The sequence below is a fragment of the Cryptomeria japonica genome, chromosome 3 (assembly GCF_030272615.1).
Source record: "Cryptomeria japonica chromosome 3, Sugi_1.0, whole genome shotgun sequence".
Taxonomy (NCBI): Eukaryota; Viridiplantae; Streptophyta; class Pinopsida; order Cupressales; family Cupressaceae; genus Cryptomeria; species Cryptomeria japonica.
This window is the reverse complement of record NC_081407.1, coordinates 170,205,615-170,230,868: the sequence shown is the minus strand read 5'-3', so window position 1 is coordinate 170,230,868 and position 25,254 is coordinate 170,205,615. Positions and strand designations below refer to the sequence as shown.

Genomic DNA, 25,254 nt, shown 5'->3' with positions numbered 1-25,254 from the left:
CTAAAAGGAGTGAAGCACTTTTCACAGACAAATGCAGATGCCTTGCTGACAATGACCAAAAACTCATATACAGTGATGAGTTTCTGGTGGTATTTATACAGCTGAAAGTTAAAGATGCATTCCAAACGACTTCTTTGTTAACCAGTGGAAAGAAGAGGAAGATGCAAGCAGCCTAGAAAATTGTCATTGGACAGATCTGCTTCTAGATACGACTGTTATGCACAGTAGGATTCTCCAAATCCTTATGATCAATGTTAGCGTTAAGAATGCCAAGTTCAACATGTAAAAGGACAGATTGAAGCCTGTGTCTTGTATACTCATGATCCCTATCCAGCAATAGGATAAGGTGAAACCTATGCACAGCCTCAGACAATGCACCGCAAACATTGGAAATGAGGCAGATACCTACTGCTACACTCTATTCTTTGTTGTATGTATTAAATCGACAAGGGTCCAACATAGTAAAATCAGAAAAATTGAGGGAAAATCACAAATTAATATAACTTGTTTTATAATCTAATCAGGAAATTTCCAAATTTTATGACTTTATTCTGTAAATTTTCCATTAAAATCAAGATATTTTTAAAAACAAATATTTTCTCCAAATGTTTTGAAAATACTGCAAATTTCCAATTGTTTAAGAAAGTTTATGCCAACCCTAGAGCTGCCAATTAAGTGGCAACTTTGATAACATTATTTTATACTATGCCAGTAGTACACTTCCACAGAACAGTAACTCTAATTTTCTGTTGCTAGTTGACTAATTTTCTGTTGCTAGTTAAAGGGTATAGCATACCAGGCAGTTGTGATATGAGATTGAAATAATTCATTTATCTAATTGTTTGATTAAAAATGACCATTTTAGAACAGGCACCTCCCTAAAGAAATGTTATCCCCTTTATTCATTTATAAACATTCACTCACCTTTCTTTACTTCATCATCAATTTAAACATATCAATATGGTGACTTAGAACATTGTAAAACCAACCACTTAACTTACCCAAGTTACGGGCTCGAATGCCAAATATCCCTTTCCACCAAAGTTAAATTGCGTGTCAGCCTTCTTGATAATGAGTACATTCTCCAGTCTTATACCAAAGTTTCCATCTTCATAATAGCCAGGTTCTGCAGGAAATCAAGAAAAGAGTAAATCCCTCCAGATGTGAAATCATTTAGTAACTTAAACAGAAACACATTAGAGATAACCTATATGAAATGCGAAATAAAAGAATTTAAAATTAAAGGAATTTAACATGAAAAAGGTACAGTTATAATCAAGTTCATTTACTCCTACAAACAGAAGCTATTTTGTATAAGAAGAGTGTATTGTAACCAGTGTTACAAAACTCGGACTCGCCTCGGACTTGGCCAGCTGACTTCTGACTCAGTCTCAAACTCAACGCCCAGACTCGGCACAAACTTGACAAAGACTTGGAAAATTGAAAAACCCAAGAAATTCAGAGATTTTTAAGGATTTAAAACTTGTTTCAAGCACCCTTTAAAACCTTAAAGAGACAATAACCTCATCTAATAGAAGCTACTTTGATCAGATGCACAAGTATGCATCGGTCACATAAGTATAAACACAAATTTTAGCTTCAGGAAATAACACATTTAGAAATAATATTATTGTCAAATGTATACAAAACTCATGGAATATGAAACCCATGGCATCAAAAGAAATACCAAAACTAAATATAAGGTATATGGCTCAGAAGAGCATGCATTAGTCATCCCAACATCACGACAAGTCATGCATTAGCATCTAAGATAGATCTTGGATGATGATGTAGCCAAGATATTTGCTTGTCTTAGTGACTAGTGCATATATTCAAGTGAGTATTTATTATTAATTTTTTTTTAAGCCTTCAAGACTACATGTTTTGTTGTCAAGCTCATTAACAAAGAGGAATGGTTAAGTAAAAAGATAAATTGTTATGTTCCAATTTGACCTTATCTAGGATACTAATAGATGGGATTGTTATATCGAGTTGTCTATGCAAGGCACAATTGGTTAAAGTTTGCATTATGAAAATGGCATTTCTTTTCAACTACGACTTACTTTGTATTCAACAATACAATGGTTGTCACATGCCAGCTTTGCCTATGGCAATCCTTGTATGATAAACAAGTTGTCCGATGTATGAAACAAGATAATTCTTGATTGTGGCTTTGACTGTGAAGATGCTAAGACTTGCAACAAAGGATATGTATTATGTAGATATTATGATCATGATTCATCATTGGCCTATTACTTGCTTAGATTTATTTTTTGATGAGGGTTTGGGGGCAAAACCCCAATGGGGTTGAGGGACAGCGCCCCTCATAAGGTTCTAGGGGCAACACCCCAACAGGGTTGAGGGGCAGTGCCCCTCATAGGGTACTAGGGGCAATACCCCCAGTGGGATCAATGGGCGACACCCCTTCCAAGGGTCGAGGGGCAATGCCCCTAGTGGGATCAAGGGACAACGCCCCTTGCAAGGGTCAAGGGGCTACGCCCCCAACAAGGTCCAAGGGCAAAGGACACATCACCAAGCCCAAATGAAGACCTTCAAAACAACACAGACCTTCATGGCACACATTTTCATATTTTTTTCTAAATCCTAGATGGGCATGTCATAAACCAAACAAGTATTGGAAGGTTGTAAGTTTTTTTCAAAAAGCAACTGAAATGGCGAGTCTACCCTACTAGACTCGGCAAGTCTTGTAACACTGATTGTAACTATAATATTGTGTCCGACTAAAAATCAAGATTCATAACATATGACTATCTATCAAAGTCTTTTGATGTATGATATGTGCTAATCACCATAACCATCAAGCAAAAGATTTCCCTGAATAATCAGATTAACATATGATCTACTATCAAAATCTTATAGTGTAGGATTTGAGTCTTATATTCTCACGAACACTATGAAGCACTAAATATTAAAGATATATGAACTTTCTAAATGTACAATACTCAATTGACATTTTGTGGGACTCTAGGAATTCTCCTAGGATTTTCATGCTACAATATTTTGTTTTAACAACTTGTTGATGTGTCTTTTGTACACGACCAAACACAGAATAAAATATCCAGATGTATCTTACCCTCTCTTGAATAAAGTTTCCGAATGCTGAAGATATCGCAAAAAGGATCAATCGAAGAAACTTCAAGGTTCTGTTATGTAGGTTCTCTACTCGTGGACAAGCTCTTTGCAGTATGATGTGATTTTCTAGAATCACAAGGGGACTTACACTCGATGACCTGAACGTCTGATTTGCTGGAATCACAAGTCCTATTTACTAACTGGAAGACAAACAAATGGCAAAAGATACAAGGTTCAGGAAGTCTACTCTAAGACCTAGAATGCGAGAAGATGGATGATTGACTACGTAGAATCCTACTGGGTTGGGTCTCACCATCAAGTTGAACAATTCAACACCAACTCAGTGCGATCTTCTAAGGGATATTTCAAATATGTCCAAATCGTACACCATCAGATGTTGATCACCATTCAGGATAATGTGTGAACAACAAAGGTGCTATGACTCAGAATTAAGCTTGTTCTATGCCAGTTGACCATGCAAGGCACTCTTACAGTCAGCAAAAGGCTAGTGGTTTGGACTAGGTAGATTCCACGCGAGTACATTCAATAAATTCTTTCATTCAATCTAATCATTTATCATCTACAATGAAGATTCAACAAGAGACCATGCGTATTGTAAAGAAACGACACATTTCATCATATCTTCAATGAAAAAGGGGTTCATTTACAATCAAGGCAACAATTTCTTGCCTTCTCTTCCTACTTTACTCTAATTTCTATTCTATTCACTACCGATCATTAGCTATTCTAACCTCTCTGAACTAACTATCAACCCCACTACTGACTATTGACTAACTATTAGCCTTTACAAATGAGGAGCCAGGGCTTATATAGTGCCCACAATACAATTCAATGGCTCAGATCAATTTGAGATCAATGGCCGAGATTTACAATGAAAACCCTAATTAGGGTTTATTACAACAAACTCAATTCTGGCCAATGAAATAATTGCATTATTTGGACACATGTCTTCCCTGAAATATTCGACCAATGGATAACCGGGGTAGGTACATCAAAGATTGTGTCATCTTTGATGAGTCAGGTACATTGAATCTGGACACGTTGAGGTGGACCAATCCAACTGGAGGAATGATGATTGGGACGTCACACTGCCTGACACTTGTAACTTGGTTGATGTTTCAATTTGATGATGCTGAGAAGATAACTTTAATTAACTCTTCTGAAACTATTGGCTCCTTCAATGGACCCTTGCTTTAACCTCCTTTGTCTTTGATGTGCAGGATGGATGGTGTACCTTTCCTTGAAATGTTGGACTGAAAGAGGTCGTCCCTGATGATGTTGGACTAGAGGAGGTCGTCCTTGATGATGCTGGACTCGAGGAGGTCGTCCTTGATGATGCTGGACTGGAGGAGGTCGTCTTTGATGATGCTGGACTAGAGGAGGTCATCCTTGCCCTGGCCTGGTCTTCTTTCATCAGCAAAACAAACCATAAGATGATTAAGGACACATAACAAATTCATTTCAACATAGCATTTTCCACCTTAAATCATCAACAAGAAGATATAAAAATGAAGCTTGCTCAAGATTCTTTCTAGGGACAGGCTCTATAAGAATTTCACCCTGGACCCTTTGGAAGGGTCAAGAGCGAATTTTGCATTCCTGGCTCAAATTATTCTCACTTTGTGACCGTACTTGCTTAGATACATGCCCAAGGATGCCATCATTCTCAACCAACACCACGCTTGATGTAAATTTGGGGCAAAATAGAGGTTTTAAGAATTTTGCTCTGGGCCCTTAGGAAGGGTCAGGAGCGAAATTTGCATTTTAGGACAAAATCTTTCATGTCTCTACTCCAAAATGCCTTCCAAGGCAAGCATGCACTAGTCTTCTCTCCACCAAGGTCTGGGAATCCATCTTTTGATCTTCATCATGAGCAATTTAGGTGAAACTGGGAATTTCGCTCTGGACCCTTTGGAAGGGTCAAGGGCGAAATTCAAGTTTTAGGTCTCAATTCCTCATCTCCTTCACTTCAATTCATCTTGCAGGGCAAAGTAACATCATTTCAACCTCAACCACACCTTAGGACTCAACGTCTCGACTTGACACAAGGAAGAAGTAGGTAGATTGAAGAATTTTGCTCTGGACCCTTTGGAAGGGTCAGTAGCGAAATTCTCTTTTTAGTTCAAAATTTGCATTTTTAATGATCAAAAATCTTTCCAAGGCATTCCAAATAGTTTTTCTCACCCTAGTCTAGGCCTGACTTAGCACAAAATTTGGAGAAAAGGATGGTTTTAGGATTTTCGCTCTGGACCCTTTGGAAGGGTCAGGAGCGAAAATCTTGTTTTAGGCTTATTCCTCCATCATTTTAACTTGAATCCACCTCACAAGGCAAGAAAACACTTCTCTCCTCTCATCCAACCCATGTTTGACTTGATTTTGCAAGGTAGAATAGGTGATTGAAGAATTTTCGCCCTTAACCCTTTGGAAGGGTCAATTCTTTCAATCCCAACCTTCTTTGCAAGGCAAAATTTCACCTCTTTTTGCCTAAGGAACAAGGTTTTAAGCCCAAACAAGGTAGCAAATGAGGTTTGTAAGGAATTTGGCTCTGGACCCTTTGGAAGGGTCAGGAGCGAAATTCTCTTTTGGGCTAAAATCTCTTCCAAATCATCCCACTCCCTCTCAAGGCAAGAATATACTAATTCCTCCTTCATCATGCCAATGCCTAGCCAAAACAAGGAAGAAAACAAGAGATATAACTTATAAGGATTTTCGCTCTGGACCCTTTGGAAGGGTCGGGAGCGAAAATCATGTTTTAGGCTTTGATTGCTCATTTTTCAAACTTCAATCTTCTCTGGAGGCAAACATAGATCATTTTCCACCTAAGGAACAAGGTTTCAAGCCCAAACAAGGTAGCAAATGAGGTTTGTAAGGAATTTCACTCTGGACCCTTTGGTAGGGTCAGGAGCGAAATTCTCTTTTGGGCTAAAATCTTGATCTTCCTAATCATCCCATTCCCTCTCAAGGCAAGAACATACTAATTCCTCCTTCATCATGCCAACGCCTAGCCAAAACAAGGAAGAAAACAAGAGATATAAGGATTTTTGCTCTGGACCCTTTGGAAGGGTCGGGAGCGAAAATCATGTTTTGAGCTTGATTCTTGACTTTTCCAACTCCAATCCTCTTTGAGAGGCAAACATAGATCCTTTCTCTTGCATTTCCACCAAGATCCTGACTTTGGCTAGAGGGAAAATGATTGCTTTCAAGAATTTCGCTCTGGACCCTTTAGAAGGGTCAGGAGCGAATTTCTCATTCTTGACTTGATTGTTCACTGTTCAAACTTCAATCTTGTTTTGGGAGCAAACATAGATCCTTCCTCTTGCATCTTTTCCAAGATCCTGACTTTGGCTAAGGGAGAAATGAGTGTGTTCAAGAATTTTGCTCTGGACCCTTTGGAAGGGTCTAGAACGAAATTCACCTTTTAGGCTGGAATCCTTCATTTTTTCACCTCCGGTCACCTCAAAACTAGAACGTTGGTCTAAACAAGGGAGAAAATGAGGTTTTTAAGAATTTCGCTCTGGACCCTTTGGAAGGGTCAGGAGCGAAATTCCTACTTTAGGCTAATTTCCATCATTTTGTCACCTCAAATCTCCTCTCAAAGACAAATGTGCATCAAAACCTTCCCATCATGCCCTAGAAGTCAACAAACTTGGTCATGTCAAAGAGCAAAGTGGAGAAAAATGAATTTCGCTCTGGACCCTTTGGAAGGGTCAAGAGCGAAAATCATCCTTGGGCTCAAATCCTGACTTCATTTTCACATTTCCTCATTCAAACAAGCATTTTTACCTTCATTCAAGCCTGGGAATGCGTTAGTTCTAGGTTTTGGTCAAAGTAGAATGTCTTATGGAGAAATTCGCTCTGAAGGGTCAGGAGCGAAATTCGCTTTGGACCCTTTGGAAGGGTCCGGAGCGAAATTTGACATTTTGGTCTCTACCAATGTTTTGCATCGAATTTTTGAAAAAGACATCATTACACACTTGACACCCGATTTTTCACGCACAGCCAGAACAGTCACTTCGTCATCATTTTAAACTTACTGAACCAATTTGATATATTTCTTTTGAAACGGCTACAACAGTAAAGAAAATGATGTAGACCAAAAAGAAACAACAGTCACACAGCCACGTATGAGTGCAAGAATCTTATTTTTAACTCAGCAAAAAAAACGGTCAAACCCAATCACTTGCCAAACACCCAGAAATACATGGTTGTTGTATTCCGTTTTTTTACCTCCCAGCTGCTCACTCAAGCGATGATAATCGAACTTCAGAAGACAAAACTGTGACGCCTCTGCAAAGCCAGGAAGAATTCCGCAAACGTTCATAGAATCGATCAGAGGCAAAGAAAACGCTCGAACAGAGAATTTCTAATCATTTTGTATTTTCCAGAATACAAACATCCTGTAACCGCTCTGTCCAGAATGCAAATAAAACGAGCACTGCAGATTCCAGCTCCTGTAACTGCTATGTCCAGGCTTAAGAAGAATTTGTAGAAGGCAGAGCCACGTTGCCAAAGAAAACTTGGCACTCAACAGATTAGAAGGACAGAACACATATCTGACTCTCGAGTTAGGCCACCCAAGTGGCACAAACCAAACACAAAGCAGCAACTTATTCTGAACACAAGTCCAAAAATCTATCTGATCTAAGCCACACAGGTGGCACAGTCTGAACACAAGAGAACTCAGCACACCGGCTAACACAAACTCATAAAAAGACGTCCAGACAGCTTCCAGCAAAGCAAGTACGTTTGACATCAATGACACAATTTAACAATTGGTTTATTGTGATAATCGGCTTGCTATGAGGTAGTATGTGATTCCCGCAGCCTTACAAATTTGTTTACTAGATCTGCCATTGTCAATTGATTTATCGGCTCTAAGTCAAAGTTTCCAACTGCGGTTGAAGGTTTTTAGGCTGTTTAATGCATATACATTGGCAGTGTCCTCTTGTTGTATGTCAACAGACTGGAAGTCATCAACATTGCCAAATGGTATAAACATTTTGGATCTAGGCCCTCATTCCATTTCTTTGGCGAGGATATGTTTGATTGCTCATGGCTGCAGAGTTTTCTTGGAGACTCCTTGGCATGCAATTTGATAAGTGTTTCATTTGAGCATGTGTAAAGATGTATTGGTGCCTGTAGTAGATCGACATTTGTTTGGGTCTATCTAAAATCATCAGGCGATGATTTAGTTCGATTGGTTGTGGTGGTTCATTGTTGTTGTCGGATTGGCTTTCTTTACCCCTCTCATCTGGGTGAAGGCACAACAGATTGAATGACCATAGATACTGAATGAAAAATTGGCAGTGCAGCTTTGTGTTTGAATAATGTAAGGTTCACGTTCCATTATTTTATTTTGGCTGTAGATATTGAATATACAATGCATAGATTTTTTTCTCAGATATAGTAAATAAGAATTCAAAATTTGGAGAAGCCAAGATAGCATTTTGCTGTGCCGTGTGTATGGATCTCGATTTCCCACAAGGGGATCGGTCTCACTTTCCTGTCATCTTCCATAGTTTTTCTGCAAAAAAGACAATGTTCTTTTGTTGCCTGGAGTCATGTGTGAGGTCAACCTAACACTCATATGCCATGGAATGGACTCGAGCAGCATGGAGATAGTAGTACGTAACACAATTCTTGGCGGTATAGCTGCTAGCATTGAGGATTGAATCAGCTTCTTTGGACAACGCACATGTTCAATTTTTATTTTTATTTTCTTTTAAGTCAGAATACACTTCAAAGGTTTCTTTATGTCCATGCTACTCAGCTGCTAATACTCCCACAGTCAATTTTTGTTTAACTTGGCATTCATTTTTTTCTTCTATGAGCTTCTTCTCTTTGGTGAATCATTGATTTGACTGACAAGCAACAAGAAAAAATAGCATCTATATCTCACTGCCACAATGGCAAGAAGTTCTCCAAAATTCCTTCCCCCAGATTCTCAACTATTGCGAGGGAACAATTATTTTGCGTGGAAGACCAAACTCAAGACTCCACTCGAGTTTGAAGAAGTTTGGGATGTGGTGAGTGGCACCATAACGAGACATAAAACAGATGCTGATGAGCAGAAGAAATTTTGATCAAGTTGACAAAAAGGCGAAATTGAACATTTTCTTCAATGTGTCTGATTTTGTTCAGCCCTTTATCCATGACTCATCCACAGCCAAAGACACGTGGGACAAGCTCAAGAGGGTTATGAGGCAAATAATCAGAATCAGATCCTGAATTTGCAAAGTCAGCTACACAGTCTGAAGACAAAGAATGGAGAACAATTGGAATCCTTCCTTGCAGAGTTGAGAGGTTCCTTACAAGCATTGGGAGAAAAGACTGAGGATGCATTTTTGGTGCCTATTGTTTTACGGGCACTACCATCCAGATACAAGGTATTTGTGACAACTTTGAATGTCACTGAGATAGCTCCCACATTCGAGAAGCTAGTTCAAGGAGCTAGTAAATCTTCTCAAAAAAGAAGAATCCATCAGCCAGGAACATGATCAGGATGGTCATGCCATGACTACTCGTCATAAAGGCAAGAAGCCCATGCAGCAATTCAATAAACCTCTCAAATCTGGAAATTCATCCAAGCCTCAAAAGCAGTGTCCAATCTGTGACAAAGTTGGACATGATGTGAAGAATTGTTGGTACAACTCCTTCAACAAAGGCTCATCCAAAAAACCACATCCAAAGAAGCCCTTTCAAGGTGGCAAACCGCAATGGGAGCAGATGAACAAACAAAAGCAACAAAGCAATGTTGCAAAAGCAGATGATTCTCTAGACAAGGAATACATGTTGGTTCACAATCCACCTCTATATGGTATGTGTTTTCAAGTGCTACAAAAAACACAACTGGACAAAAGGAGTGGTTTCACATATTGAAACCCCATCACGGTATAGTAACTCTTGGAGATGATACCACCCATGGCATCAAAGGTATTGCTGACATCTCTTTGAAGTTTGGCATTAATCGTTGCAGGATTACCAATGTTTTGTGCGTGCCAAGACTTACCAAAAATCTCCTTTCTGTTAATCAATTTCTTGATCACAATCTTAGGATTGAGTTTGATAGCAATCAGGATAAAAAGATGTCTTATCAAAGATAAGTCTAAAAATGAAAAGATGTTGGTAGTGCTACTGAGATTGGAAAAATGTTTAGGCTTGATACACTTGCTAATAATCAAGCCTTGGTGACTAAGGAAAATTCTCTTGCTCTACTTTGGCATCGTAGATTTGGTCATTTGAGCACTAGTTACTTGCTCAAACTTAGTCAAAAAAGCATGGTCAAAGAGCATCCATCACTTGAGAAGATGAGTGTTGTTTGTTCTAGTTGTCTTACTAGAAATCAACATAGAGCACCTTTCTATCCAAGTGAGCATCGTGCTAGCCAACCTTTGCAGCTGATACATACCGATCTGTGCGGTCCTATAACACCTAGTCATAAAGGATATAGGTATTTTCAGCTTTTTGTTGATGATTACACAAGGAAAATGTGGGTATATTGCTTGCAACAAGCTCTTTCCTATTTCAAGTGTTTTGCACTCAAGTTGAGAAAGATACGAATCATTGTATTCGTGCCCTCCACTCAGATCGAGGGGGAGAATACACCAACATAGAATTCTCCGCATACATAAAGGAAAATGGAATTCAATGTCAACTCATTGTAGCATACACACCTCAACAAAATGGAGTTGCTGAACAAAGAAATCACATCATCATGGAGATGGTCCAAAGTATGTTGAAAGATTCTCAACTAGAGCATGCATATTGGGCTGAAGTTGTTCACACAACAACTTATCTTTTGAATCGTGCACCAACCAAAGCCCTTGATGGCATTACTCCACAAGAAGAATGGACAGGGGTAAAGCCTTCTATCTCACATCTTCGTGTTTTTGGATGCATTGCCAATTTGCATATTCCTAAACAAAAAAAGAAGATTGATGAAAAGTCAATGCAATGTATTCTTCTTGGATATAGTAATGAATCCAAGGCATATCGCCTCATGGATCCCAACACAAAGAAGATTTACATTAGTTGGGATGTAATTTTTTATGAGAAGAGTGAGTCAATTTCTCCACCCACTTCATCACCTACTACAGATAGTGCTCCTATGTTCAACATGGATGGTAAAAATGATGGGAACGTTGATAATCAATCAACACCCACCAATGTCACAAAACCTTACCAAAGTGGTACACTAGTACCATTCAAGATGCAAAGCTAGATGGTGTTCAAAACACTTCCACTTCAGGTGCAAGGACTCGTAGCATGGGTTGCAATGAGGCAAACTTATCTCTTATGACTACAGTTGTTGAAATTTTTGAGCCATCTAATTTTCAAGAAGCACTTGAATCAAAGCCTTGGAAAGAGGCTATGGATGCAGAGTATCAATCTTTGATGAAAAACAACACTTGGGAGCTTGTTGATCTACCACCTGGTAGGAGAGAAATTGTTTGTAAATGGATTTTTGAAACTAAGTATAAAGAAGATGGTAGTATAGATAAACATAACGCTAGACGCGTATTTAAGCTTTTGGAAACTTATGTTTTTCTTTTGTTTTTAGGGATGAGTTTTCGGTAGTTTACCTGCAATTTTAGGCCTTGTTTTTCCAGTTTTACTTGCTGCGAGCTAGGGCATAACTTGTCTGCAAGTTTCTGGCGAGTGACTCGAGGCCAAAAATGGTTCGCGAGTCTGCAATTAGCTCGCCGATTTTTTCAACTATGGTTGAAATTCACGGGCTTTAAACATTTTGTTGTAATTCTTATATAATATGTATGTACATTGACAGTGAAAGCAGTTGAATTTTCTTAATTTGTTTGTCTTAAGCTTCTATATGCCTATTATGAAATCTGTATCAATGTTATGATATAATTATTTGAAATGTCTTTATATTTAAAAAAAATATCCCTAATTTTTTATAGCTGTCCCCTATTGTCCCCTAAAAAAGGCTAGAAAGTTACACCATACCGGAAAGACGTTCCGCCATCCCCATTCATGAAACTTGGGGGAGCAAAGAAATTTACTTATTATAATGATACTTCTCAGTTTTGTTGACTTATCAATTTTACTGTGGTGTAGGACAAATAACCAAAAAAGTGCTCTGAAAAGGAGATCAATGAGACTACAAATTTCAGTGCATGGTTAAAAGGAATCCCCATATTTCTTGCCTCTGCTAGCACTTCAAAGTTAAAACCATGAAGTCAAATGAAGGCAGAGAAGCAAAGGGATGGAAAAATGTTATGAAATTTGCATTAAGAGAGAAAACCAATGAAAAAAGTGAAACAAATAAGGTTTAGCTAAACCCATTTCTTTATGTTTCAAATCCATGAATCTATAAGATAGCAATAAAATCCAGAGATAAACAACCATCAGTTACTGTCATTGAATCTTGAAGAGCCACAGTACGAGCATGAGGCTTGAAGCTGATCAAGTGTGGTCCTGCAAGGAACAAATGATGAGGGAAAATTAACAGATAAATAACTGAAAAAATTATTGGAGTCTTTCAACAAGTTCATTTTCAACTCTTCGACTTGTAAACAGACAAAGCACCTATAACAATATCAATATTTCAAAAGAATAAAGGGCAAGGTCAAACCTTCATGGACATTGAGGTATGACCCGATTCCATGGCCAGTCCCATGGCGATAGTCAAGACCACTCCTCCATAGAGGTACTCTTGCAATAACATCAAGAGCATTGCCTGATCAAACAAATAACTCCCCTCTTAAAAATCACATGAAAATAAATGCAGATACTTATGACAAAACAGAAGATGTAACTACTTATTTACATATCTTACAAACCCATATTGGGATAAAAGCATTGTAAATTAAGGAAGCTCAGGCTAAAATCGGACACTTTCCTGTCTACAACTATGTACACAAACTCTATTGACAAAATATTATACTGTGTTATATATTTTTCTATATCTATGCTCTGTTAGTTTTTATTATTGTATGCAATTGATAACTTAACCAGATAATAGTAAACAAGCATCAAAATAATCAGTGCACTGTGTAACATACATAACATTGACCTCACCTGTGGTGCCATTAGGGAAAACTGCAGAGTCAAGTGCAATATGCCCCTTGAGAACCTGAACAAACAAATTCAAAAAGCACAACACATGAGTTAACACCATTTACAATTTTTTTATCCAGATAACATAACACAACTTACCATAAGAGAGTGAAAATAAAAACAAGGCTCCTTTCAAACATCAACTGAGGCAACAAGAATACAGAACCAAAATGAGACCCATGCCAAACAGAAAACATTAAGTGAATATGTTTTACAGGTGCAAGTTGCTTTTAAAGCTCAATACAACTGATACTCCCACTTCAATCTGTACTCAGTAAATGATTGTCATAAAGTTGAGTTGTGTGGTTAGCCCCACACAATTTATTTTGGATTGGAGCTTCATATTATGACTAAGAATTTCAATTGAAAACTACCCCCTACTTTGTAAAAGACAAAAACTAGAGGAAGGAGTGAAAGGGAATCATCTACTCTGGATCTTCCAGGCAAGTTTTTGTCTCCATTTATGGATTTCATGCATATCATAAAAATCCCATGTTTTTACATATTCACATATTATATTCAGAGAGCAAAAACAAGATATAATTATTGGTTCCCCAATGTCTACCTTAAGGTTAACATTCATGCAAGAAGATTCAATATGTTAAATTACCCAAAAGTTCAACCACAATGAATCAAAGTATAAACGGAAATTTAAACTAATAAAATTCCATTGCTTTGATCAGATAAAACACCATAAAGAGAGAACAAATTGGTCTTCCCTGTATTAAAGTGAAAAACTCCCACAAAAAGAATTAAAATGTAGAGTAGAAACAAAATCAAGCATGACAATAATATTATTATAGAGTCAGGAAAAGGTTAGAATCTTCTTTTATAACACATCTGACAAACAATAATAATAAAATATATGCTATGTAAGAACAGCTTATAAGCAACAATGTCAAAGGGCAAAGTAATACCGTAGTATAGCAGGCTTTTTCATGTGCTGAAGGCTTTCCAAAGTGCACAGTTCGTGTGATATCTGTTGTTCCATCTAGGTACTAAAGAAAAAAACAAAAAATTCAAAGTGGTAATTAATTTGTTGAAGAAAGCAACAAAAATACAATTACCATGAACAGAAAAACTATAAACATTAGCAGACATCTAATTGAAGATATTCTATATCCCTACACAACATTTTAGAAAATGATTCAAGACACAAATACCTGTCCTCCAGAGTCACACAAATAAATACTCTCAGGTTGTAACTCAGCACATTTCCCAGGCTCTGGTTCATAGTGAATGATGGCAGCATTTGGACCAACTGATGAAATGGTTGGAAAGCTCAACCCCTTAAAATACTGTTACAAAACCCAAATGAAATCAAGTGAGATGCATTATATTTGTTAAAAGCAACTTCCTAAGTACCATCAACGTGCTCCTGTTCAAATCAATAATAACCCCAACCATGCCATGAGACTGAACATGTATTCATTACCACTTAACTTATATTTCTGTGTTTAAAAGTTTTGACCTCCCACTTCTTCTGCAAATTTTATTCTATAGAATTTCTTCGTGTAGATAATGTTATTATCCATGTTTTGGAGACATTTTATTTGGCATGGCCCTATAAGGGGTTTATACACATTTACGGGTTACAACCATAAATGTCATCTTGCATTGAAAATAAAATAAAGCAAAATAATGTTCCCAAGGATGCATCAAATGAGTGGTCACCACATAACTAGTGGAATCCCAATAATTCATTGTCATTATATTTGAGTGGAAGTGGAAAGGATGGTTTGGTTTGGGAAGGAGAACCTAGCATATTGAGATATAAAGAATCTTATCTTCTCTTTACAAATCTGGTTTTCCTTTTGGGATAATCTCGCAAAAGTTTTATGTTATTGATTGGATGACTATATTGGAGATTTTGGAGGAAACCATTTCTCCTCTAGCATTGGCTGCTATCATCAAGGAGTAGACTTCATGATAAGTGTTGAAATAGTGGGATAGGATTTTAGGAGTACCAACTGATTGACCATATCTTTGTATAATATTCCTTATTAGCTTAAAACTATCAGGGAGCAGCATGATTGAGATTTTGGAGATCTCACTAAAACCATTCCGTAAACAACAACAAAAAAAAAAGGTTTCACTAGGCCTCACTAAAACCATTACATATGTATGTATGTAGCTAAAAAATAGAATTACGTTTAGAATATCGTATACCAATACATATCATAAACAAAACCATTACAAATTTCAAATTTTGAAACACAACATATTAATCAGTGTTCCATGGGCGCTGGGGACGGGGGACGTGTTTCCGGGACGAGGGGACCAAGGGCCTAAATTTGGGGATGGCGGGGGGACGGGGGGTGGTGGTGGTGATATAGTTATACATATACATATAGTACTTGAAAAACTAGTTTTGAAAAGATGTATCAGTATGACAGTATAAGAATTACATTTCAAATGAGACTATAGGAAATTTGAAATACTAAATCTAAATACCAAGATTTCTTCAATGCTAATTGTGTTGTTATATGGAGAGCCTAATCAGACTCGGAGGTTAAATTTTCCCTACTTCTATCAGCACGGTTTCTCCCTATATTTTTCAACGGGGGTTTGGGGGCAGCACCCCCAAGTTGGGGTCAAGGGGCTGCCCCTTGAGACCAAAAATACTTTTATTATTTTCTAAAGGCGTCGGGTGTTATTTTTCTATTGGCCCATGTCCAATTAGGGTTGCCCCTTAACCCCCAAAAAAGTTACTTTTTTTTTAAAGTTTAATTTAAATTTTTAAACATTGCATATACGTGGGGGCGATGGGAGACATGGAGGCGTCTCCACGCGGAGACGTCTCCCCGTCTCTGACGGCGCTTGGGTGGCGGTGGCGGGACGGCAGGGAACTTCACGTCCCCGTCCCCCCGTCCTGGAGACGTCCCCGTCTCCGAGACGCGGCCAAAGGGGGGGGGAAGGGGGGGGGACGCATCCCCGTGGAACACTAATATTAATTTAAATTCAGTTTTCAATATCAAAAAGATCAAACTAGAATCTCATGAAGATAACTACTGAGTTCACTAATCAGCACCACAGGTTTTAAGAATATCAAAAAGATCAAACTAGAATCACTAAACTTTTTGGCACCTAAAAACATGAACCCTAGACGTACCCACTCAGAATCCGATTCCGATACATTTCGTACCCGGAATCACCTGAAAAATCCCATGATTCAGTAATTTAGGTTGCACAACATCCAAAGGCCCCACAACCTTAATTGTAATCATGGTAGCACATGCAAACCAATAGCAGATAAAAATCCTGACCAATGGCATCATTTACATTCAAAAATACAATTTAAGATATCAGGAAGCAGGAGAACTGAGGTTTTGGAGATCTAACTAAAACCATTTCACAAACAACACAAAAAGGATTCCATTAGACATCACTGACCCTCATCAAGAATGATAACTCTGGTTCTTTTCAATGTTAGACTGCCTCTGATTTCACAACATCTCAATTACCACCATGACAATTAAAGAAGCCCTCATCTCAAACAAATGCTTCAGCATCTTATTGTACAAAATAATAAAGTCTCTCCATTTTAATAACTAAAGTTCTACATGTTGCCCAGCCTTGTATGTTGCTTGAATATTCTAGCAATTTGTTACGACTTGCCGAATTTACTTACTAGTTTCAAATACTTCTCTGAACTAATCAACTTCTTTTACAACTGCTTTGAAATAAACTTTTAAATTATGAAACAATGTGGTTAAAAAATATGGTTTTTCTTGCAAGCAAGAGTAGCACATGCTTCCGTCTTGTCCACTATTTTTTGGTTATCACTTGCACAACATCCAAAGACCCAACAGCCTTAATTGTCTTCATGCCGACACATGCAATCCAGTAGCAGTTAAATTTTCTGATCTTAAGCTCATTTTTATTCAAGCATGTGCTTTAAGGCAACATCCCAATCAAGTTTATGAATAGAAAAGCCTTAATTGTCCTCATGCAACCAGTAGCAATAAAATTTCCTGATAGAAGGCATCATTTCCATTTAGGAATGTGCTTTAACACAACAACCCAATCAATTTTATCAAAGCCCATAAGACATGTCAGCCCATACATCTTCTCCTTTTTCAAGTGTGGTATGTGTTTTTTTCTAGAAATGGGGAATTGTACCTTAAGGAATTTAAATAACACCTTGGATCATGACCTACACTATTATAATCAAACAACTTTAAAAGACATGTCATGTGCAAGAGGCAACACTGATATCAGTCCTCTATGTTCCTCTAATATCAAACGGTTTCCACAAAAGTAAATCAGCGGTCTCCTAAGAGTTTATTGACCTATAAGGGAGACTACCATGGATTGCACAATGCTGAAATAGAACCACAAATAACTCAGAATAGACCTTTTGTGCTGATCGAAACGCCTCCAACTTGTCACTCACTGAAACCTCAGTCAGCTTTGCTGTCTCACTGCATGCCATTCAACAGTTACAAAACGTAAGCATCCAAGATTAGACAATTTGGTAATCCAATTATATAAAACATTCCATATAAGTTACAGAAAATATATATCTTAAAAGAATTTGTGACACATGGAATACTAATCAAAACAATACAACAGAGAATAAAATAGAGAGAATTATAAGAAAGAATATCATATTTTTTCCTAGCTCTTAGTCAAGATGAACAAATAAAACACAATGAAATCAAGGACCACAAGTGCTACTGCTTCATAGCCAGCTTTTAGTAAAGAGAGTCTACTAGACAGAGCAATATAGAGTATTATCAGTAAAAAACGTTTATGAATTTAAAATTGCATGCCCATCAAACTACACTAAAACTCATTTAGCATATAACTTTTTATCTATTAGGTATATGACATACCCCAGACTTTTATAATGCCCATATATTTCAGTAGCACTATGAGCATTGCTTAGACATGAGATCCTAGCGTAAATCTTTAATAAATCATGCACGTTAGCATTTTTTAATTTATTTCATCCCAATATAGACTAGACATTGCAGTGCACAAAATCTAAAGAACAACTTCAAAGGAAAACATGAAGGTAAGTAATCTGCATTGAAATGGGACCTAGCTTTACAAAAGCAATATTATACTCTGTCCATATTAGCTTTACCTAAATGTTATAACTTCCGGCATGTACATAGTATAAAACAATACATATTGTATTAAACAAAATTGTCTTTTTTAAGTTTCTGAGCTAGGTCTCTTCTCATCATTTTACGGATTGTGCAGCTTCAATTTTGCAGTAATTATATTATTTAATTTCATGCCGTACAAGCTTTATAAGTTGGTTGCCATAAAACTATAAAAATAACATACAACAATATTAAATTTAATAAAAAAACTCAACATTAATTAATTTTTAATTTAAATTTAAATACTTAAATGTGATATTTTTAAAATAAAATAGTATTTTAAAATATAATATATTGTTAAATTTAATATATAAATAGTTTAAAATCTAAATTGAAAATTTTAAAATAAGAAGGTTTAATTTATTAAATTTTAATATTAAAAACAAAAACTATAAAAAATTAAAAAAAAACAATATTAAATTTAATTATAGTAAATGTTAAATTTTATAATAGCAATACTATTCAAATAAAATATTATTTGACATTTGTAAAGTTATAAACATATTAATTTAAAATTTAAAATACATCATTATATTTTATAGATAAAAAAAATAACAACAATTTGAACCAACTACAAGAATATTAATGACAATCTGATAACTTTAGTAAACTTCAGCTACAAGGTCATCAAGAGTAGTGCAGACAATATAAAGGTTATGACTGAAGTTTGAGAAAATGCAAGAAGCTAAAATGCAATTTGTTGATCTTGAAGCTTCAAACAAGAGCAAACAGACTCCAAAATGATGACAAAGGACCCAGTACCCGTACGAGAGCTCACCTCAAGCGAGCAGCTGAACAGTTTAACCAGGACCTGAAGGACATGAAAAAGCTCTCCATGAATATCTCTCAACTTGAAGCTGAAGCGGCCAAGGCCCTGAAGAACCTGAATTAGTTATTTCCTTGTTTGTTGTCTTGTTTCTTTTTAATGTGGGTTGGCTGCCTGTTTCCTGATTGTTTGCTAATGGCTTGTTGATGGCCGCATTTTGTTAATAGGGTTTTGGGTCCCTTCAAAACCCATTTGACGCTTAATCAAAAACAAATAACAATTTGAAAAAATTGACATTTGTACTTTAATAAACATATATTATTAATGAATTAAAATTAGAAATGAAAAAACCTAAAAAGAAAATAAATAAAGGAAAAAAATCCTTTAAACGAAATTCCAAGCGTTTTCTTGACGTCCAGAAGTTGTTGACAAGGTCATGACTAGACTTGGGTACAGACAGGGTACTAGACATAGGTACAGACAAGGTTGTGCAGCAAATGCAATTTGCCTGTGCTCTTCTCTCAGTGGTGGCTTGATATTCCTCCCTTTTAACAATCAATCTTCCTTTTAGACATATCCAACTTTTCAAGTACGAATTTCAACACGAATTTTAACGAATTTTATATGTAACTTTAATGTTTGCCGAAATTCGAATTTCATGCTTGAAATTTGGCAAACCTTGTGACACAGACACTAGAAGTTGAACAACCATCTAATAAGATTAACTAAACAGTCACTTCATATTGATAAATATGTACAATGTATAACATTTTAATTAATGGATGAATGGTTATGAATTTCATTCAATATTTTATTTTTGCTCTATCCATTTCATTTCTCAATCTTTTCTTGCATTACATTACAGAGCCTACATTGGCATCAAAGCAAGAATAGGGACAAAGAGAAAGTTGTAGAGGGTTGAAAATACTTGTTCATTGAAGGAGTGCAAGTTTATTTTGTGAAAGCATTCATTCTCATTTGGAATCTTTGTTCCTTTTGTTAAGGATTTACATGTGCAATTTCTAGTTTTATTTGGGAAGAAAGCATATTGTCAGGCGTATAAGTACACATTTATTCCAATAAACAATCCAAGCAAAAGCAGGATTTTTCTTATTTCCACCAAGTTTATTTTTGTTCACCTTTACTGCATTTTTAAATATTCTATTACGCCTATTCCAATTCTACTGTGTCTTGTTGTGTTGCAAACACACACACACCACATTGAAAATGAGGACCCCCTCTTTTTTGCTTCTTCGGTTAGTCGTTTTCCTTAGTTTTGTGTAGCTTGGCAGTGAATCCAGAGCGAAAAGTGCTCCTGTCCCTCTCCAAGGGACCAAGGCGAATCGCTCGTGTCCCTCACCAAGGGTCCAGAGCGAAAATGCTTAGTTGAGCCATTCTTGACCTTGTTTGGACGAATCGAGACATCAAAGGCATGGTGAAGGACGAAATGAGCATGATAGAGCATCCAGACTTGATCAAAAACAATGAAATGATGAAGTTTTTGCCTAGAGGGTCAATTTCACTCCTGTCCCTCACTGAAGGACCAGAGCGATATTTTCATAATGGCATGAATTTCAAAAGACAAGCAAGTGTCAAGCTACCAAGAGAATCAAAAGGACGTCATTTCACGCATTGAAGATAATTGCAAGTTGAAGAAATCAAGAACAAGCTCACAATGTTGAACTTCGCTCCTGTCCCTCAGGAAGGAACCAGAGCGATATTGGGTATATTGATCGATTTATGCAAAAATGACGTTAAGACAAGGCTTCACAAGGTCATACAAGGTCCAAGGCGTCTTTCGAAGGTGATGTATCAAAGTTTGGAACGTCCAAATGTTGTCAAACAAGCTAAAAAGCTCATATCGCCCCTGTCCTTTGGACAAGGACCAAAGCGATTTTTACAAAAACACTCATGCTCCTTCAAAATCAAGACAATGCAAGGATTGGCGAAGTAAAGGACGTCCTTTGGAAGACAATGAACGAAGAACGAAGATCAAGTGTTTGCAAATTTGAGCCAGGACATGGAGATCGCTCCTGTCCCTCTCCAAGGGACCAGGGCGATATCACATCTTAAAGACATTCCTTCGCACAAACAAGTCAATCAAACTTGAAGGACCTAGCTAAAATGCCGATTTGAACGTAAGGATCAAGATTTTGGACGTCAAAAATGCAAGGATCAAGACCAAATTGATGGATCGCTCCCGTCCCTCAGTCAGGGACCACGGCGATGAGGTACGTATTATTTCATTTTCAAAAGTTTGGCGCTTAAACACATTTCTTTAAATTTATTTTAAATGCTAAAATCGATGGATTGCAAATTTAATTAAAAATGGCATTTAAAATTTGCGCTTGATATTTATTAATTATTTTTGCCTTTATAAAAATCGAAATTTATTAATTTAAATAATAAAGGCATTTAATAATTAATTATTAATTAATAAAAAATCAAATGGGGCGCTTGATTTAAAATTTGTTTCATTTTACAAGGGTCGGCCTTTTAAGTTTATTTTAAATGTCTTATTTACCAAAGTCGGCCTAAGATCAATATGAAGGTAAGCGCCTATAAAGGGAAGGTGGTTTATTCATTTCAAATCATCATTTAACATCCTTCATTAGCATGCGATTTAGAGAAGACAAGGAGGTGCGAAATTGTCATCCAAGAGGAGGGCGCAGACATCATCAAAGGAGTGCGAGCTTAGTCTCAAGTTGGGCGAACTTGCCAAAGACCACGTCAAAGATATCCTCAAGGGTGATGAATTGATAAAGGGATCGTTCCTTGTCATTGGAGATCATGTTGAAGCCATCTAATTTTGATTTTGCCTAGGCAAATTCCTTGTTTTGCATTCTAGAGTTAGCTCTCAAGGAGAGGTATGGCGATATGGATTTATTGTTTTGATTTTGAATTTTGATCGTCATAGCCTTAAATTTTGAAATTTTGAATTCATAGCTCAATAGTCATTTTTAGGAAATGATTAATAAAGGACTTATCATTAAGTTTCCTAAAATTTGCTCTCTAATTTATGTTATGTATTGCAAAATCATGTTTCTAATTTTGAAATGTTGTGTAGGCATCAAATGGAGATCTCATCAAGGAAAATCAAGCCAGGACGGTCTTCGCCAGGACAATCAAGTAAGGACATGGGCAACCTCCTTCAATCCAACGTTCCAAGGCGAGGTACATCATCATCCTGCACATCAAGGACAAAAGGAGTTAGGACAAGAGTTAATTAAAGATAGCCTCTCAACGACATCAAATTGAATATCTAGCAAGCTACAAGTGTCAGATGAGGTGGCATCCTAGTCATCGCTCCTCCAGTCAGTGTGGTCCACCTCAGCATGTCCAGATTCAATGTACTTAACTCATGGAAGGTGGCACAAACTCCGATGTACCTACCTTGGCTATCCATTGGTCAATTCTTCTAGAAAGGACATGTGTCCAAGCAACACAATTTTATCATTGGTCGAGCATTAAATGTTATGTAATGGTTGTAACAAACCCTAATTAGGGTTTTCATTGTAAAATCTTGGCCATTGATCTTGAATTGATCTAAGCCATCAAATTGTATTGTGGGCACTATATAAGCCCAGGCATTTCATTTGTAAAGGCTAATTAGCAATAAGTTAGAGATAGCATGTAAATAGTTGGAAGAGTTAGAATATAGTTGATAGAATAGTAATTAGAGTAGAATAGGAGGACAAGGCAAGAAATTGTTGCCATTGATTGTAAACAAATTCCATTTTCATTGAAGTAATGGTGAAATATGTCGTTTTCTTGCAATTTGCATGGTTTCTTGTTGAGTCTTCAATCCTAGATGGTAAATGATTAGATGAATGGAGGAAATGCGATTGATTAATGGTGGAATTCGTATATCCATACTACTAGCAGTTTGTTGATTGCAGACTTGCCTTGTGTAGTCAACTGGAATCGTTCAGCTTAAGCTCAATTTCAATTTGTTGCCTCTTCATTGATATGCATCAATTTGGATGGTATCTGTGCCTGCGGTGATGATTTGAACATCATAAAGCTCCCTTAGAAGATCACACTAGTCTTGTGTAGATGTTCCATTGATGTCAAAACAAGATCTAGTTAGAGTTTCATCAAAAATCAAGTCATTGCTCCTACATTCTTAGTATTAGGATTAGATCCTCTCTTCGCCCTTATCCTTTTTTCATTTTTCGAATCTAAGTTAGTAAGAGCCTGTGTCCAGCAAAGCAGATCGGAAGTTCAATCATCACATGTAAGTCCCCTTGTGATCCCAGCAAATCACATCATACCACTGGAGCTTGTCCACACGTAGAGACCCTACATCAAAGAACCTTGGAGTCTTCCTAACTGATCCTTTATGTGAATCTTCAGCAGTTAGAGACTATTTTCTCAAGAGAGGATAAGATGCCTATTGGTATTTTATTCTGTGTATGATGGTGTACAAAATACACGTCAACAGTAGGTCAACTTAGGAATTCCAAGTCTACGATAAGGAGTAAATGTACAATCCACCATCTAGCCTAGGAAATTTCCTTGCTTGAAATTAGAAATATGCAATTGTTTCAAGTAAAAAAAAATAATTTGTCCAAATTCAAGACCAAGGGTGTAATCAAGTAAAATCTAAGTCCAGGATCCATAGATAGGCAACCTTCAAGATGACGAAGTGCAAAGCAAGATCATGAGAGAATTCATAAAGATCACTCGACAAAATGCAATAAATGTTGTCAAAGTTGTCAAGTGGAAGTTGTCAATGTTGTTAGGACAAATTGTCAAAAAAAGTGAAATATGGAAAATGTCGAGTGTGAAAAATGAGAAAATTCTAAGGAAGGTGACCAAGACAAGGAAAGTTTCTTGTCAAGGTCAAATTTTTTAACCTTGATAGTGAAAAAAAACCCTTGACAAGATTATATTTTTAATAGAAAATTCTTGGTTGAATGAGGAAATCAAGTCTTGGTTAAGGAATGAATGAACAATTCTTAAGGAAGCTAGAAAATTCCAAGGAAAATCAGAAATTATGAAAGAAAAGTCCACTTCCAATTAGTGAAATGCAGGTAAATTCCTTCTCATAAGTGAATTTGCACCCAACATTTCCTCTCCTAGGTGAATTTATGCCCAAGATTTCCTCTCCTAGGTGGAAATGCACTCAAGAATTTTCCTTTCAAGGCATGAAAATTTCTCCTACGTGAAAACACACTCCAAATTTCCTTGCTCAAGGTGAAACACACTCAACATTTCACCTTCAATGTGGAAATGCACTCAACATTTCCTACCCCACATGGAAATGCGCTCAAGAATTTTCCTTTCAAGGCATGAAAATTCCTCCTCCTAGGTAAAAGTGCACTCCAAATTTCCTTGCTCAAGGTGAAATGCGCTCAACATTTCTCCTTTAATGTAAAAATGCGTTCAACATTTCCTACCCCACAAGGATTTGCACTCAACATTTCTTCTCTAGCATGGAAACCCACTCATCATTCCTTGATCCATATGGAAAAGCACTCAGCATTGCAAGACACCCCTGCATTTGTGCCAAGGAATGCTTACACGCCTCTTAGATGTGTTCATTAATCCCTGCACTAGGTCGGTTTGCATCTAGCAGTGCATAAGCAGGTTTAATTTCCGAATTGCAATGCATGGTAACCTTGAAACCCGACTTGATAAAAATCCATTCAAAACGTGCAAAAGTCTTAATGAATAATGCCAACTTGGATAGGCCCTCACAAAACGTGTGAAACAAGGTGAAATATAAGGCAAGGTCGGCTGGGAAGAATGGAGTGAAACGTGTGGAAGTAATTTGCAAATTTAAAAACAATAAAACTCCTACAAGCTAGCCAACCCTTCGTAAAGGGAAATGGTTGAACACCTATAAGAGCAAGGAACCATGAATCACTTTCTCACCATTCCAATCTAATTCAACTCAATAGAAATTAATAAGCAGAGCAGAGATCAGCGAATGGGCAGAGATAAGGAGCATAAGTCTGAGCCTTGTCAAGAGCAGAGCAGCAGATTTAAAACAAAGAGAAGCAGATTTCAAGGAAGATCAATTTCAGAGGTGAAGGAGCAAATTCATTGAGGTAGAATTAAAGGCAGGCTAGGTGCGAATTTGAAGCTGAGGTGCAGATCAGATTTTCAAAAAATCAGAGCAAGTTTACAAGTAAAGGTGCAATTTGGATTGAGGCATCAACATAAAGGTTTGAAGTG

General features: G+C 37.0%; 1 protein-coding gene across 1 annotated transcript in view; it reads right to left on the bottom strand.

Moving 5' to 3' along the window:
• LOC131029205 (aminopeptidase P1) overlaps positions 1-25,254 on the bottom strand; it is a 127,301-nt gene that overhangs the window by 3,376 nt on the left and 98,671 nt on the right. The window contains exons 9-15 of the mRNA XM_057959607.2: positions 17,549-17,615; positions 14,355-14,489; positions 14,109-14,189; positions 13,153-13,207; positions 12,707-12,811; positions 12,478-12,549; positions 1,002-1,126 (exon numbers count right to left, since the gene is read on the bottom strand). Of these exons, the coding sequence (XP_057815590.2) occupies positions 1,002-1,126; positions 12,478-12,549; positions 12,707-12,811; positions 13,153-13,207; positions 14,109-14,189; positions 14,355-14,489; positions 17,549-17,615 (640 nt within the window). The remainder of the gene's footprint in view (positions 1-1,001; positions 1,127-12,477; positions 12,550-12,706; positions 12,812-13,152; positions 13,208-14,108; positions 14,190-14,354; positions 14,490-17,548; positions 17,616-25,254) is intronic.